General features: G+C 38.3%; 1 protein-coding gene across 7 annotated transcripts in view; it reads left to right on the forward strand.

Moving 5' to 3' along the window:
- The first annotated feature begins 22 nt into the window (after positions 1-22).
- The window catches only part of C7H16orf87 (chromosome 7 C16orf87 homolog), a 31,340-nt gene continuing 12,898 nt past the window's right edge, over positions 23-18,464 (forward strand). For 2 of the 7 annotated variants that reach the window (XR_014059037.1, XR_014059038.1), the window contains exons 1-3: positions 161-860; positions 5,100-5,196; positions 14,448-14,580. Coding sequence is in view for 3 of the 7 variants with exons in the window: in XM_081507964.1 (XP_081364090.1) it covers positions 642-860; positions 5,100-5,196 (316 nt within the window). In the remaining 4 variants the exon portion in view is untranslated. Of the gene's footprint in view, positions 861-5,099; positions 5,197-9,848; positions 9,980-14,447; positions 14,581-18,464 lie in introns of all 7 variants that reach the window. The other 5 variants (XM_081507965.1, XM_081507966.1, XR_014059039.1 and 2 more) reach the window with 4 other exon arrangements.

The raw sequence follows: 18,464 nt of genomic DNA on the forward strand, positions 1-18,464 counted from the left end.
GTCTGGCCAGCGGGGACCGCGCGGGCAGAGGCTGGGCTGCTGAGGTACGAGGGGCGGAGCCCGAACCGTCGCCGCCACCGCCGCCGCCGCCACTGCTGCTGCCGCCGCCGCCGCCGCCGCCTGAGAGAAGCATGTCTGCAACTCGAGCTAAGAAAGTGAAGATGGCCACCAAATCATGCCCCGAGTGCGACCAACAGGTGGGCGCCGGGGGCCGGGCACCGAACACGCGGGCCAGCGGAGCGGGTGCGCGCGGGCAGGCGGCGGTTGCCTGTGGCTGTTGGCTGTGGAGAGGCCGCCTCGCCGAGGTCCCGGCGGCCGAGCGAATGGGCGAGCCCTCGGGCTCTGGGGCCACCGCGGGAGCCCCGAACCGGCCGAGTCGAGCCGAGGGGTTGCCGAGGAAGCGCCCGGAGCCGCGGCCCGGCCAGTGCCTACCTGGCGGCGGTCAGACGGGCGAGTGTCTTGCCCTGTGGCTGGGCTGCGTGAGAGGGGGAGTGAGTTTATCCTGAGCCGACGGGGCGACCTGTCCGGAGCCTCCTCGAGTCGCCTGGCCGGCTCCGGTGACAGCGGCAGGAGTGTGGGGCAGCGGCCCAAGTGGACGAGAACGGTCCCTCAATCCCCTTCTGCCCCGACGAGAATGCCTGATGTGCAGACTCCCAAGTCAGGGCTCCTGGCTCCCAAATCCCCTTCCTGCCATTCAGAGTTGCTTTGTTTCCATTTCAGATGTGTACAGTGGACCCCCCAAACTGTCCCCCCCGCCACCTGGGCGGATGCTTAAATGTGACAGTAAGGCCCACAGTGTAATAGTTATAACTTTTGGCGAAATATGGAGTTTTTTTCTTTTAAAATATATTATTTTTGCCGTAAGTAATCGTGAATCCTTTCTGCACATTGTTTTAAATGGGATATAATTGAATTACGTCCCCTTTGAAGCCCTTCCTTTCTGGGCGCTCCTCACTTTCCCCTACCCGCCGCTGTATCCGCTGTTAAAAATTTAGCATTTCTGCTTCCAGGTCTTCTAAAAAATATGTATGTGGTTTTATGAATTTTAAATGACTGCTTTCCACACAGAATTAATGGTGTCATAGCTGTAATGTTTTAAATCTCATTTACTCTTCTAGTTTAAGAATGCCTCATTTTTCACCCGTTCCTCTAAAACCTTATAATCTAATGAGTTAAAACTCTCAGTTAAAAGCATTAGTAAGGGCCCTTGTTTCACGCCAACATGCTGATATGGGTGTGTTTTTTCCTTTTCCACTGGGAGAATTTTTTCAAAATGACTACCTCTCTCCTCCCCCTTTCTTTTTCTTTCTTTCTGTTTAAAATGAGGAGTAATTTGAAATGGCTGAAGATTCTTTTAATAAGCTGATTTTAGAGCATTCTTTAAGGAGCAAGCTTAAAGATTGAGCAAATCTTTTAACAGAAAATGTTACATGTTTTATCTTTTATGGGCAATGGTAGATATACTGATTAGAAGAAGACTGTGCAAGGAGAATTATGGTTTATTGATTTTATGAGTTTATTGAGTATGCATTTTAAAAGCAATTTAGCCATGTTTTCCAAACCAGAGTTAAATTTCTATTCTTACCACTGAACTAAATTTGTTAAATTCTGAAAAAATTGGACTTCTTTATTTAAGTCTCCTTGTCGAAGTTTATTTCAATATTTAAATCATTTCCATTTGTTCCATTTAATTGTGCAGAAATATAAGGTTTACATGGTATGCATTATCCATTCCAGTGTCTGTAGGGCATCAATTAGTGTGAATCATGACCTTGCAGTACTTGGCATAAAGTAACCTTAACCTGTTTTGAATATCCTGGTTGAAGAAAGAGGAAAAGATTGTAAACTTGTAGCAGTCTCTGTATCTCTTCATCAAAACATGATCAGCATTTTATTTGGAAATACCGTATTTCATTTTGTTGTTAACACACAAAACCCGTCTTCCAGCTCCCATAACAAAATACTGTGGATTGGGTGGCTCAAACAGCAGTAATTTATTTTGTCACAGTTCTGGAGGCTGGAAGCCCCCAAGATCCTGGTAGAAAAGAGAGCTTTCGGATAGCTCTTCTAAGGACACTAACGCCATCATGAGGGCCCCACCCTCATGAACTCATCTAAACCTAATTAACTCATCTCCAAAAATCATTACATTGAGGAGTTGAGGCTTTAACAGATGAATTTATTGCTGGAGTGTTTTTGGCGGGGTGGGGACACAATTCATTGCATAGCAAGCTACAACATAATTTAAAATGTTAGTTTGTGTTGTCCTTTATTCTGAATACTTGAGATAATGTAAATGATAACTAATTCAAACTTTTGGTAATTCTTAAAAGCAGTTTGTCTTTTATTAAAAGTAACTCAATCGAAGAGAATAATAGATTAATTTTAGCTTGCTAATTATTTGAAAGTATAGATTTCTTATAAATGAGAAAAATTAAAACCCCAAAACCATTTAAAAAAAAACTAAAAAGAAAAAATACTGCTGTTATTCTAAGTTGCCTGGTGAACATTAAATTACAATTTAGATACAGTTTATAAGCATAAATGTAAAATCTTTAAAGTTTGAGGAAGTTGCCTCAGCTGAGTAGATTTACATGTGTTCTGTATGTGTAAGTTTAAAAACGGGTACAGAGGTCAGTAAACAAGAAAGACGTAGATTTTCAGTTGCTTTATGACATCCCTTTTTACATGCCTCTATTGAAAATATAGTTCTGAAACATCTAAACCACAATACTTTTCATTTTCAACGGGTTTCACATCCACTAATTCAAATTACTGAGCCATTTTGAGTATAGGAGTAGTCAAGATCCTTATTATTTTTCTACTGTCTTTGGTATATGTTTCTGTTTTGGTGTTTTTGTTTTCTTCTTTATTAGATCAGCTTTCCCCCTTTTTTTGGAAAAAAATTTTAGAAAATTTTATGTGACCTTTAGCAAATAGTCTGCTATAGGTAACTTTCCCCTTAGAAACAAAGAATATAAATGTCTTCTCCATGGAGTGGTTGTTTTTTGAGTTTTTTAAATCAGTGAAACAATATAGGGCCAGGATTTTGTTTTTTGCAGTTTTTTTTAAAGCTTGTCTTACTTGTAAAACATGTGCAAACAATCCAAATACCTGTTTTTCAAGGAATAAATTAATTCACAAGCCATCAATAAACAAAACTTTGAATTTTTTTGTTCCATTTTAAAATCCTGAAAGTATAGCATTAGAACTTTCATTAAGGTTGTTTTTGGCATTACAACTGAAATTTAAAGGAAGTTTAGATTTTTTTAAAAAATCTAAATTATACAATAATTTTAAAAGACTAATATTACTGAAGTTGGCCACTCTGCTTAATAATTCTTTTTACAGGATCTGTATTGTGGTGGTGGTTAGTTGGCTTTTTTCCAGGGTTGGTGTGAGGGAAAGGAACTTTCCATTTTCAAAAGGCCCTTAGGGTGATTTAGCTCAGGCACCTAAATGTTCCTTGCACATAAGATGCTTTCATTAAGGGATGTAAACCAGCCTATCGATCGCGTTAGTCATCCAAAAGCCAAATGTTAAATTTCTCATCTAACTGTAGCACTCTGTTAATTCTGGATTGGGTTGATATATTTTTTGTGTATAAGACACAGAATTAAATTTCAATTTGTTGAGTTTCAGTAGCTGAAAGAAAATGGCTGTTGAGTAGCAAAGAATCTGTTGAACAAGAACACCGTGTTCTGTTGTTTTTTGGGTAGCATTAACTTAAAAACAATTTATATTACTGCGTATGCCCTTAATGATGTGTTTAAGTGTAAAGGAAATGAGTCAGTACCTTTGAGCTTGGTTTCTATAAAGATGTGAAATTTTAAGATGACAAAACTTATCTATTTTAGGCATATTTTTCACTATTAAGAAATGTAACATTACATTTTCTGCCATTTTTTGAAAGGATCTCATTATATTCTTGATAAAGGAACCTGTTAGACATACTGGAGTTTGATTATTTTCATAGGATTCATTGTTATTTTTCATGAATACACAACAGAGTTCTTTCTTTAGTATTTTTACTGCAAAGAAAAGGAATTCTCCCAAAATTATGATTTAGCTTATTTAGATCAAATATTTATATTCTAGAATATGAGGCATTCTGTACATAAATGGATGAAAGCTTTATAACCATAATTAAACTTTTACGGCAAATGGAATTTATCTTACAAACCAGAATTGTAATTACTATTTTGTGAGTACTTTTTGTTGAGATTAATTTCTGGTTCTTAGTGAATTGTGTCCCCAGTCCAAGGAATGTTAAGGTTAATATTAGTGAAACAATTGTAGAGGAAAATCTAAAACTTTTTTCAGTAATTTTCAGTAACATTTGACTTTAAAAAAATATTTATATGAAATGGAGAAAGGAGCCTCTTGTAAAAATATTTTATAGATTTAGAAACAGAAGCCTGGAGAATTTAAGCGTTTTATCAAACTTCCTTCCTGGACCTGAGATTATAAAATTCCATATCTCAACTCCTGCTTTGTCCTACATTCTCTGTTGTTTATACTGTACTTTTGCCCCTCAAACTGGCTGTTGTAAACTATTTTGTTTTCCTGTCAGTAGTAATTGGCATCTTACCCTCTTATGTTGGAACCTGGGTTGTTTTCAGTTCTTTACCCTCTGAAATGTCTTATAGATCTACCTTTTCTCTATTTCCAATCTCATTATTCCAGTGGGGCCCTCAAAATGTTATGCTGGGATTACTTTAATGACTTCCCAACCATGCCCCCCCCAATTTATTCTATTATCAACTGCTATCAAACTAATATTTTAGGAAATGCTACCTTTTTTCCAATATATTTTTCTTGGCTCTGATCCTATTGTGGTTTTCCGTTGTTCACTTACATCAGCACACTTTTATCGTGTATTTGCTATATTCTTCATGTTGTATGCATTAGTAGAATGTGAAGATGTAGAGGACCCAATACCCATCTCATCATTTATTGTAAGAAGGTGGGGTTTAAATAAACCCATGATTCCTACTTCAAGTAATTTATCATTCAGCTCAGGAAACTAAATAAACACTGAGAAGTTTAACAACAGAAAAGTAGTAATAATAAATTGTGTTTTTTTCTTTTGTCTGTAGGTTCCTGTTGCATGTAAATCATGTCCCTGTGGTTACATATTTATTAGCAGAAAACTTTTAAATGCAAAACACCCAGAAAAATCACCATCTTCTACAGGTAATTGTGAGAGTTTACCATATTTTTAGCTTTTTGATGTAGAAATTTAAAATTAGTTTTTGTGAATTTACTATTCAATTTTTGTTGAATTTAAATAAAATCTATTGAAGTGTGTGTTTGGTTTTTATTAGCTATTGCAAATCAGCTTTATGACATTAATATGCCATTCATTCTATTTAAATGTTAATTCCCCAATGCTGATAAAGCTTGTGACAGATTTTCTATTTTTTGTTTTTGGAGGATGAAAAGCCATTGAAGGGCTTAGGAAGTGACCTAATCTGATTTAAGAAAAAATTTTTTTAAATGTTTAATAAAGGTATAATTGGCATCCAATAAATTGCACATATTTGAAGTGTATCTTTGATAAGTTTTGTTTACACTAATCAATCACCACAATCAAGATAATGAATATGTCCATTATTCCCATATGTTTTCTAGTTCCCTCTGTGATCTGTCCATCTTATTTCCCCTTCCCTCAGATAACCACTGATCTGCTGTTCCTGTTTTAGAACTTTGTATTATATAAATGGAATCATATAGTATGTACTCATTTGCCTGGCTTCTTTCACTGAGCATAATTTAAGATTCAGCCATATTGTTATATATATCAATAAGAATTCATTCGTTTTTATTGCTTAGTTTTAATAGTATTCTTTGTGTGGATATGCCACAATTTGTTTACCTGTTTACTGCTTTATAGACATTTGGTTTTTCCCCTCATAATGCTGGTAAAATTTGTAACAACTTTAAAGTAATTTTTTTTTTAACTGGTGGCTGAAAATATACAACCTGATTTTGATGTGAATATAATTTTTAAACACTTTGATTGTTCTTTGTTATTCCCTGATATAGAATATCTAAGAATATTTTTTTGTTTGAATTGTATCTTCCCATTAATATAGACAAATTGGGTGTATTCAGTGGATATATTTATTAAAAAGGAAATTTTGTCATCTTTGATAAAATAAAAGAACTTTGTATGTTTTTGAACCCCAGATAAGAGTAGATTGATTACAGATGTATACATGAGCACCTACTGTATGCTAGGCACTGTTCTCAGCCTTGGGTCTAAAGTAATGAATGAATCTACTCTCAAGGCAGGTTCACTGCTATCCTAGATCTTACTACATTGCTGTGGGCAGGAAATAGAGAACAAATAGGGAGAATATCAACTTGTAATAAATGCCTTGTAAGAAATGAAAATAGAATGCTGTGGTGTGTGACTGTAAGACCGCTTTTGACTTAGTGATTGGGGGCTTCTCTGTTCAGTTCAGTTCAGTCGCTCAGTCGTGTCTGACTCTGTGACCCCATGGACTGTAGCACACCAGGCTTCCCTGTCCATCACCAACTCCCGGAGCTTGTTCAAACTCATGTTCATTGCGTTGGTGATGCCATCCAACTGTCTCATCCTCTGTTATCCCCTTCTCCTTCCACTTTCAATCTTTCTCAGCATCAGGGTCTTTTCCAATGAGTCAGTTCTTCGCATCGGGTGGCCAAAGTATTGGAGTTTCAGCTTCAGCATCAGTCCCTCCAATGAATATTCAGGACTGATTTCCTTTAGGAATGACTGGCTGGATCTCCCTGCAGTCCAAAGGACTCTCAAGAGTCTTCTCCAACACCACAGTTCAAAAGCATCAGTTCTTCAGTTCTCAGCTTTCTTTATAGTCCAGCTCTCAGCTTTGACTAGACGGACCTTTGTTGGTAAAGTAATGTCTCTGCTTTTTAATATGCTCTCTAGGTTGGTCATAGCTTTTCTTCCAAGGAGCAAGCATCTTTTAATTTCATGGTGGTAGTCACCACCTACAGTGATTTTGGAGCCCAAAAAATAAAGTTTCTCACTGTTCCATTGTTTCCCCATCTGTTTGCCAGGAAGTGATGGGACCAGATGCCATGACCTTAATTTTCTGAATGTTGAGTTTTAAGCCAACCTTTTCACTCTCCTCTTTCACTTTCATCAAGAAGCTCTTTAGTTCTTCTTTGCTTTCTGCCATAAGTGTGGTGTCATCTGCGTATCTGAGGTTATTGCTATTTCTCTCGGCAATCTTGGTTCCAGCTTGTGCTTCATCCAGCCCGGCATTTCGCATGATGTACTCTGCATATAAGTTAAATAAGCAGGGTGACAATAATAGGCCTTCTCTGAGAGGTGACATTTTAAGCTGAGACTGAATAGGAATATGGCAGGAGGGTAATAGCCATGAAGAAGACCATTCTTGACAGAAATTGCAAATGCAAAAATTCTAAGGTTGTTAAAAGTTTGATATATTTTAGGAACAGAAGGGCCTGCATGGTTGCAATGTAGACAGTAAAACCAGGAGAGTGTTTGAGATGAGGCCAGAGGGATAAGCAAGGGCCAGATTATTTAAGGCTTTTAAACGAGAGTAAGATTTTGGTTTTTGTTCTTACCGTGTGAGAAGAAATTATCCCTGGGAGGTAGGATGAGGTTAGGGGACAGTGGCATGCTTTGATTTGCCTTTTAGAAAGATCATTCTGACTACTATCTAGAGAATAGTTTGTGGGGTTACAAGATGGAAGTGAGCTCTTGAAGTATGTTAACTGAGTAAGAGCGCCAGGTTAGACAAAGAATAGTTATAGTAGGAGATGATTCAAGGATTATTTATATTTATGTCTGTGGGAGGCCTGTTTATCCTAGGTCTATGGAGAGATGGGTGGAAAGTTGGTTGTTTTTTTTTTTTAAGATTATTTCCTTCCTTCATTTTTTAAATAATTATATTTATTTTTAATTGATTAGTGATTGCTTTACAGTATTGGTTTGATTTCTGTCACACAGCAAGATGAATTAACCATAGGTGTATATATGTTCCCTCCCTCTTGAACCTCCTTCCCACCCTTTCCCACCCCTCTAGGTTATTACAGAGCCCCAGTTTGAGTTCCCTGAGTCATACAGCAAATTTCCATTTGCTATCTATTTTACATATGTTAGTGTATATGCTTCCATGCTACTCACTCTATTCATCTCACCCTCTCCTTCCTCCTCCCGCACTCTTGTCCATAAGTCTGTTCTCTATGTCTGTGTCTCCATTATTGCCCTGCAAATAGTTTCATCAGTACCATCTTTCTAGATTCCATATATATGCGTTAATATACAATACTTGTTTTTCTGCTTCTGACTTACTTCACTCTGTATAATAGGTTCATCCATCTCATTAGAACTGACTCAAATGCATTCCTTTTTATGGCTGAGAAGTATTCCATTGTATATATGTACCACAGCTTTTTTATTCATTCATCTGTTGTTGGACATGTGTTGCTTCCGTGTCCTAGCTATTGTAAATAGTGCTACAACGAACACTGAAATACATGTATTTTTTTTAGTGTTGGTTTCCTCAGAGTATATGCCTAGAAGTGGTAATTGCTGGGTCGTATGGTGGTTTTAGTCCTAGTTTTTTAAGGAATCAATATACTGTCTTCAGAAAGTTGCTTTAATTCCATTTCTGCCTCTGAGTTTGCTCCTTTTCAACATGATAATGGATTTACTACTAATTCATTAGTTCTTAAAGACTGTTGCTTGATTGGGTTATATAGGAGTCATCTAGAGAGCTTGTTAAAAATCGATTCCTGGTTCTTACTTCCTAAGAGTTTGATTCAAGGAATGGAAACTCTAGAATGATTCACTCAGTAGATTTGCTGAGGAGGCATGTCAACTCATTTCTGAGTCTCCAAAATGAGTAAGACGTGGTCCATGCTGTTAGTGGAAAAAGTATGTTTATTTTATTTTTGTTCAACAAATATTTTTGAGATCCTTCTGTATACCAGTTATTCAGGTGAGAAATGAGGTAAGGTAGAAACCTAATGAGGACAGTGAAAAGGGTTAGATACTACAAGTGTTAAGAAGTTAGAATCAATTGAAGGAGAGGGAAGGCTTTAGAATGACTCCCAGATTTCTTACTGGTATTAGTGGTTAGAAAGGGAAGATAAAAGGGAAGACAAGTTTTGAGGGAAAGATGAAGAAACTAGATTTGGATATAGTTGTGAAATACCATCTATGTAGATTTTTTTTTTTTTTCCAGTTGGAGATATAATCTGAAGCTCGGGGAGTAGCCTTAGCTAGAGATAAAGGTTTCAAATAATCATGGTTGTTGACATCACGGGGATGGATGAGCTAGTTCTACAGTCTATAGGGAAGGAAGAGAACTCTGGCAGACTCCAGTTTTTATGGGTAGAAGTAGGTAGGGAGGTCCTGTCAACTGAGAAAAAATGTCAGCTGTAGGAGAACAGCCAACAGTGGTTTTTACATAAGTCAGGGTGATAAGTGAGAAGCAATTTTATTTTATTTTATTTTACATTTGACGTTTCCTAAGATTCTGTTGTTTAATAAATTAGAGTAGCCTTGTGGCCTTGAAGTGCAGATGAAATATTGAAGCCTAGGAATCCTAGGGAGGAGGAAGAAGAACCAGCAAAATAAGCAGAAAGAATAGAAAGGACAGAGAAATATCAGAGATAGACTTTGCCCTCTAATAGGCAAGTTGGGCCATGGAGTACAAAAAGAAGCAGGGCAAAGGCTAACAGAGTTTTGCCAAGAGAACACACTGCTCATAGCAAACACCCTCTTCCAACAATAACAAAAGACGACTGTACACATGGATGTCACCAGATGGTCAATTCTGAAATCACACTGATTATATTCTTTGCAGCTGCAGGTGGAGAAGCTCTATAGTCAGCAAAAACAGGACTGGGAGCTGACTGTGGCTCAGATCATGAACTCCTTATTGCCAAACTCAGACTTAAATTGAAGAAAAGTAGGGAAAACCACTAGACCATTCAGGTATGACTTAAATCCCTTATGATTATACAGTGGAAGTGACAAATAGATTCAAAGGATTAGATCTGATAGAGTGCCAGGAGAACTGTGAACAGAGCTTTGTAACATTGTACAGGAGGTGGTGATCAAAACCATCCTCAAGAAAAAGAAATGGAAAAGGCAAAATGGTCGTCTGAGGACGCCTTACAAATAGCTGAGAAAAAGAGAAGTGAAACGCAAAGGAGAAAAGGAAAGATACATGCATCTAAATGCAGAGTTGCAAAGAATAGCAAGGAGAGATAAGAACGCTTTCCTAAGTGAACAATGCAAAGAAATAGAGGAAAACAATAGAATGGGAATGACTAGAGATCTCTTCAAAAAAATTAGAGATACCAAGGGAACATTTCATGCAAAGATAGGACACAATAAAGGACAGAAATGGTATGGACCTAACAGGAGCAGAAGATATTAAGAAGAGGTGGCAAGAGTACACAGAAGAACTATACAGAAAAGATCTTCATGACCCAGACAACCACAATGGTGTGATCACTCACCAAGAGCCAGACATCCTGGAGTGTGAGTGAAGTTAGGTGGGCCTTAGGAAGCGTTACTACAGACAAAGCTAGTGGAAGTGCTGGAATTCCAGCTGAGCTATTTCAGACCCTAAAAGATGATGCTGTGAAAGTGCTGCACTCAATATGCCACCAAATTTCAAAAACATAGCAGTGGCTACAGGACTAGAAAAGGTCACTTTTCATTCCAGTTCCAAAGAAGGGCAATGCCAAAGAATGTTCAAACTACCATACAGTTATACTCATTTCACAAGGTAATGCTCAAAATCTTTCAAACTAGGCTTCAACAGTTCGTGAACCGAGAACTTCCAGATGTACAAGCTGGATTTAGAAAAGGCAGAGGATCCAGAGATCAAATTGCCAACATCCGTTGATCATAGAAAAAGCAAGAGAATTCCAAGAAGACCTACTACTTCATTGACAATGCTAAAGCCTTTGATTGTATGGATTACAATAAACTGTGGAAAATTCTTAAAAGAGATGGGAATACCAAGACCACCTTACCTGCCTCCTGAGAAACCTGTGTGCAGGTCAAGAAACATCAGATAGAACTGGACATGGAACAATGGACTGGTTCCAAATTGGGAAAGGAGTATGTCAAGGCTGTGTATTGTCACCCTGTTTATTTAACTTATATGCAGAGTACATCATGTAAATGCCAGGCTGGATGAAACTCAAGCTGGAATCAAGATTGCCAAGAGAAACATCAGTAATCTCAGATACGCAGATGACACCATCCTTATGGCAGAAAGTGAAGAGGAACTAAAGAGCCTCTTGATGAAGGTGAAAGAGGAGAGTGAAAAAGCTGGCTAAAACTCACCATTCAAAAAACTAAGATCATGGCATCTGGTCCCATCACTTCATGGCAATCAGATGGGAAAACAATGGAAACAGTGACAGACTTTATTTTCTTGGGCTCCAAAATCACTGTGGACGGTGACTGCAGGTGACAAAATTAAAAGACGCTTGCTCCTTGGAAGAAAAGCTATGATGAACCTAGACAGGATATTAAAAAGTAGAGACATCACATTGCCGGCAAAGATATCCCTATAGTCAAAACTATGGTTTTTCCAGTAGTCATGTACGGATGTAAGAGTTGTACCATAAAGAAGGCATAGTGCTGAAGAATTGATGCTTTCCAATTTTGGTGCTGCAGAAGACTTGAGAGCCCTTTTGACTGCAAGGAGATCAAATCAGTCAATCCTAAAGGAAATGAACTCTGAATATTCATTTGAAGGACTCATACAGAAGTTCCAATACTTTGACCACCTGATGCAGAGAGCCGACTCATTAGAAGAGACCTTGATGCTCCAAAAGATTGAAGGCAGAAGGAGAAGGGGGGACAGAGGATGAGATGGTTGGATTGCATCACTGACTCAATGGACATGAGTTTGAGCAAACTCTGGGAGATAGTGAAGGATAGGGAAACCTGGTGTGATGCAGTCCATGGGGTTACAAAGAGTCGGACATGACTGAGCAACTGAACAACAAGCTGTGCTGTAGAACCATAGGAGGAAAGGGTTTTAAGAAGGGCTGTTGTTTAGTCCATAAGTTGTGTCCAACTCTTTGCGGCCCCTTGGACTGTATAGCCCACCAGGCTCCTCTGTCTATGGAATTTCACAAGCAAGAATCTTAGAGTGGGTTGCCATTTCCTCCTCCAGGGATCAAACCCACCTTTTCCAACCCAGGGATGAAGCCCACATCTCCTTCATTTAACAGGCAGATTCTTTATCACTGAGCCACCAGGGAAGCCCTTAAGGACTAACAGTACTCAGAGCCTGGAAATCAGTTTGGTATGGTACAGACATGAGCGATATGTTGTTACATGGAAGATCTGACTTCAGATTTAGATTCTAGTTTGGTAAGTGTAACAGATTAATTAACCTCCATGAGCAGCTGCTGTTTACTTGGATATACATAGATTTATAGTACCAACCTTAGAAGACTGAAGTGTAGATGAAGTGCATATGAAAATGTCTAATGTAAAGAACTACCACACAATTGCACTCATCTCACATGCTGGTAAAGTAACGCTCAAAATTCTCCAAGCCAGGCTTCAACAATATGTGAACTGTGAAATTCCAGATGTTCAAGCTGGATTTAGAAAAGGCAGAGGAACCAGAGATCAAATTGCCAACATCTGCTGGATCATCAAAAAAGCAAGAGAGTTCCAGAGAAACATCGACTTCTGCTTTATTGGCAGTGACTATTGATCCCTGTGTAGATCACAACAAACTGTGGAAAATTCTTCAAGAGATGGGAATACCAGACCACCTGACTTGCCTCTTGAGAAATCTGTATGCAGGTCAGGAAGCAACAGTTAGAACTGGACATGGAACAACAGACTGGTTCCAAATAGGAAAAGGAGTACGTCAAGGCTATATATTGTCACCCTGCTTATTTAACTTATGTGCTGAGTACATCATGAGAAACGCTGGGCTGGATGAAGCACAAGCTGGAATCAAGATTGCTGGGAGAAATATCAGATAACCTCAGATATGCAGATGACACCACCCTTATGGCAGAAAGTGAAGAAGAACTAAAGAGCCTCTTGATAAAAGTGAAAGAGGAGAGTGAAAAAGTTGGCTTAAAGCTCAACATTCAGAAAACTAAGATCATGGCATCCAGTCCCATCACTTCATGGCAGATAGATGGGGAAACAGTGGAAACAGTGGCAGACTATTTTTCTGGGCTCCAAAATCACCGCAGATGGTGATTGCAGCCATGAAATTAAAAGATGCTTGCTCCTTGGAAGGAAAGTTATGACCAACCTAGACAGCATATTAAAAAGCAGAGACATTACTTTGCCGATAAAGGTCCGTCTAGTCAAGGCTATGGTTTTTCCAGTAGTCATGTATGGATGTGAGAGTTGGACTATAAAGAAAGCTGTCTATCGAAGAATTGATGCTTTTGAACTGTGGTGTTGGAGAAGACTCAGAGTCCCTTGGACTGCAAGGAGATCCAACCAGTCCATCCTAAAGGAGATCAGTCCTGAGTGTTCTTTGGAAGGACTGATGTTGAAGCTGAAACTCCAATACTTGGGCCACCTGATGCAAAGAACTGACTCATTTGAAAAGACCCAGATGCTGGGAAGGACTGAGGGCAGGAGAAGGGGACGACAGAGAATGAGATGGTTGGATGGCATCACCGACTCAATGCATTTGAGTTTGGGTAAACTCCAGGAGTTGGTGATAGACAGGGAGGCGTGACGTGCTGCAGTCCACAGGGTCGCAAAGAGTCGGACACAACTGAGCAACTGAACTGAACTGAACTGAATGTAAAGAAAGCTTGATATGTTATAGGTACATAAATACTAATTTTTACAGTTAAATTTCTTAAAAGTAAGATTTGCCTTGGCTAGTCCATTATGTATACGGAATTGAGATGAGTATAATTTTTTAAAAAAATCTCCCCAGTTTATCAAGTTTTAATGATGTCAATAGGATCTAGAACATTTCAGTTTTAATTACCAGAGAATTTACAGGAGAAATGAAAATAGATAATATATACCTGTAAAGATAATACTGACAAGCAGTTTTTGGAGAGAATAAACTCAGTTTGTTCCAAATCTTTAAATTTGGTTTTCCACATGGGTGTTCTGGATGGTTTAGTGCATTAGGAGTGCTATTTTGCACTTAATAGCAATGGATATACCTTTTTCCTTTATACATTTTTTGTTATAAAAGGTGTAAAGAAAAAATAAACTCAAAATCTAAATGAGATACTAGTTTATAGAAGACTTCCCCTAAAGTTAAGAAAACGACTTAAAATGATAAGATATTGGGATAGCTCATTAATATTTAACTGTTAATTTCTCAATGAGTACAAGCTTTAGGTTAAGCAACAACCTCCCCATTTTTTACTAGGGGAAGGAACAAAAGGATAGAAATATTAAACTTAATTTTTAAATTATTCTCTAGGTTCACAGGCAAAGGCTGATAAGTAAGCAAAATCTACAAATTGCATACTCACTTTTGTTAAGGAAGAAAAATGGAGAAATGATTATCACCAGTACCTTTTAGAAATCCAAAGTCACTCAACATTAATTCAGTAGTAAGTTATCCTTAACTCTGAATTACTTGACAGTGAAGATTTGGTATTGTTATTTCAGAAAAATCGTTCCTTACAATTTTATTTCTGATTTTAGGGTCCACAGCACAGCTGTCATACTAAAATTTCTTTCCATTGCGCTACAAGGATAATCTCAATTTTTCTTATATACTTTTTTTTTTTAAACCCATGTGTTTCTATTTCTGGAACTAATTTTCTAAAAATTGTTTTAGACCTGGAAAAAATTTTCATGAAAGATATCTGGTGGTACATTTCCTGTCTTCCACTGGAGAGAGTAGCTTTACTTTGTTGTTGTTGTTGTTGTTCAGTAGCCTAGTCGTATCCGACTCTTTGCCACACATGGACTGCAGCACACAGGCCTCCCTGTGTCTCACGATCTCCTGGAGTTTGCCCAAGTTCATGTTCATTGCATCAGTGATGCCGTCCATGGACCTCATGGACTGTAGCCCACCAGGCTTCTCTGTTCATGGGGATTCTCCAGGCAAGAATACTGGAGTGGGTTGCCATGCCCTCCTCCAGGGGATCTTCTCAACCTAGGGATCATACTCCTTAAAAAAAAAAAACTTTCTGGAAACCTTATCCAGTTCCACTTATATGTCATTGGTCAGAACTAAATTTCATGGCTTCTTCACCTGCAGTAGAATCTTGGAATGTGTTTAACTGGGCACATTTCCCTCTTGACCAGAGCAGGATTCTATTCTTAAGGAAGAGGGGGAGAATGAATATTGGGTAGATAATTACAAATTATATTATAGATGAGTGTTAGATTTCTTAGATCTTTCCTGTGTTTCTCTTCCCTTATTGTCATATATTCTGTCTTCGTTTTGTTCCAGGAAATTTCAATGTTTTCCTTTTCTCATAATGGACATGCCTGAATTCTGTGTTCAGACATGCCCATTATTTGTCTTTTTAAAAATTAAAAAAAAAAAATGTATCTTTTTGGCTACATTGGGTCTTAGCTGTGGCACATGAGCTGCTCTCTATTTGTGATGCACAGGCTTAGTTGACCTGTGGCATGTGGAATTATAGTTCCTTGACAAGGGATCGAACCTGCATCCCCTGCATTGGAAGGTGGATTCTTAACCACTGAACCATCAGGGAAGTCCCTATTTAACTTGTCTTTTGCACTTTGTTATTAACAGTTCATTTTGTTTTTTAATTTCTTCTTTTTCATTGAATCTTATTTTTTCATATATTTTATGTAAAATTGAGTATTTTAATCATTTTAAATTGTATAGTTTACTGGCATTAAATACATTCATTATCATGTGCTTAATCATCACCATGATCCTTTTCCAGAACTCTTTTCATCTTCCCAAACTGAAACTCCACACACATGAAGCAGTAACTCCCCATTTTCCTCCCATCCCCATATCACGCCCCAGACCGCCTCTGTTCTTCCTCTGCCTGTGAATTTGAATTTGACTACTGTAGTACTCTTGCCTGGAAAATCCCATGGACGGAGGAGCCTGGTAGGCTGCAGTCCATGGGGTCGCTCAGAGTCAGACACGACTGAGTGACTTCACTTTCACTTTTCACTTTCATGCATTGGAGAAGGAAATGGCAACCCACTCCAGTGTTCTTGCCTGGAGAATCCCAGGGATGGGGGAGCCTGGTGGGCTGCCGTCTATGGGGTCGCACAGAGTCGGACACGACTGCAGCGACTTAGCAGCACTGTAGTTATCTTCTTGAGTGGAATCATACAATATTTGTCCTTTTGTGTCACGTAGCATAATGTCTTCAAAGTTTATCCATGTTGTAACGTGTCAGAATTTCCTTCTTGAATAATATTTGATTCTATGTACATACCACATTTTGTTTATCTCCTAATGCATTGATGGGCACTTGAGTTGCTTTCGCCTTTTGGGTATTATGAGAAATACTGCTGTGAACATGTGTGTGCGAATACTGCTCAGTGCCTTTCTTTCATTTCTTTTGGATATATGCCTGTATGGGGAAATGCTGGATCATATAGTAATTCTGTTTAATTTTCTGAGGAAGTGTCATGGTGTTTTCACTGTTTTTCTTTACCACCAGCAATGCAAAAAGTTTCCAATTTCTCCACATCCTCAGCAACACTTGTTATTTTATGTGCTTTTCCTATTAGCCATCCAATGGGTTTGATGTCGTGTTGTGATTTTAATTTTCATTTCCCTCACGATTGGTGATGTTGAACATTTTTTCATGTGTTTATTGGCCATTTGTCTATCTTTGGAGAAATGTTTGTTGAAGTTCTTCAACCCTTTTTTTGTTGTTGAATTGTGGAAGTTCTTGTTATTCTGGATGTTAATTCCTTATCTGATACATTTTTGCAATTTTTTTTTCTTGGATTTCATGAGTTGCCTTTCTGTTTTGTTGATAGTGTCCTTTTGACATACAGAAGTTTTTTAATTTTAAATGAAATCCAAGTTGTCTAGTTTTTATTTTGTTGCCTATATTTTTGGTGTCCTATCCAAGAAATCACTGGCAAATCCACTGTCATGAAGCTTTTCTCCCATTTTTATTTTCCCCGAAGCTTTTTATGGTTTTAGCCATTATATTAGGTCTTCAATCCATTTTGAGTTAATTCTTGTGGGTAGTATAAGTGTCCACTTTCATTTTTTTGCCTCTGGATATCCAGTTTTCCCGATTACCACTTGTTGCAAGTTCTGTTTTTTCATGGCTACCGTTCCTGAAAACTATTTGACCATGAATTTATTTCTGGATATTTTATTCTGTTGGTCTGTTTGTCTCTGGTAAGGCAGTACCATATTTTTTTGACTGCAGTTTTGTTAGGAAAAGTTTTGAAATCAAGAAGTGTGGTTCTTTGTTCTGTTCCAAGACTGTCTTTCTAAATGGGGTTTTGAGATTCCATATGATTAGAATGGAGTTTTCTGTTTCTGCAAAAGAATGTTAATGATATAATACTCTCTGAAGGTATCATCTGAAATATTTTAAGAAGTTTTTGTTTTCTGAAATACTTTTGTTCCTTATGGGTTTTTTGTTGTTGTTGTTGTCTTTTTTTAGCCTTGACCAAGGATTTAACCTGGGCCTCAGCAGTGAAAGCCCAGAATTCTAACCACTAGGCCACCAGAAAACTCCCTGTTCCTCATGTTTTATCTTGTTCCTTCTTTCTCACTCTTTTTGTTTTCCTCAAATAGCTGGTAATCCTTAATTATCTGTTGATACTTGTAAATGAAGGCCTTGGTTTATCACTGTAGATAACTTGCATGAATATCCTACACTTTAAAAAAATATATTTATTTATTCATTCATTTTTGACTGCACTGGATCTTTGTTGCTGCACGTGGCATGTGGCTCTTCCCAGACCAGGGATTGAACCTGTGTCCCCTGCATTGGCAGGTGGATTCCTAACCACTGGACCACCGGGAAAATCTTCTTACACTGTTTTGAAGGTCCATTTTGACATCATCTTTTTAGTGTTTAATTGGAAGAAGTTTATTTTTAGTGTGTATTTGGAAGAAGGTAGTTTTCGAGGTTCTGTATAATTAGAAGAAGCAGGCTTTCAGATGTAAATTAGGTGAGCTGGGAGATGCTGTTGAAATCCATGATTGCCAAAATAAGAAAGGCTTCATTCTGAGGCAGAATGTGAAATCCTTTATAGTGTTTCTTTTTTATGAGGAACTACTTTTTTTTGTTTACTTCTTATTTCTAATGTGTGTGCCTGCTCAGTCGGGTCCAGCTCTTTGTGACACTATGGATTGTGGCCCCCCAGGCTCTTCTGTCCATGGGATTCTCCAGGCAAGAATACTGGAATGGGTTGCCATTGCCTCCTCCAGGACATCTTCCCGACCCAGGGATTGAATCGAAGGCTCCAGTGTCTCCTGCATTGCAGGTGTATTCTTGACCACTAGCACCACCTGGGA

This window comes from Giraffa tippelskirchi, chromosome 7, assembly GCF_054371585.1.
Source record: "Giraffa tippelskirchi isolate mGirTip1 chromosome 7, T2T-mGirTip1v1.2.pri, whole genome shotgun sequence".
Taxonomy (NCBI): Eukaryota; Metazoa; Chordata; class Mammalia; order Artiodactyla; family Giraffidae; genus Giraffa; species Giraffa tippelskirchi.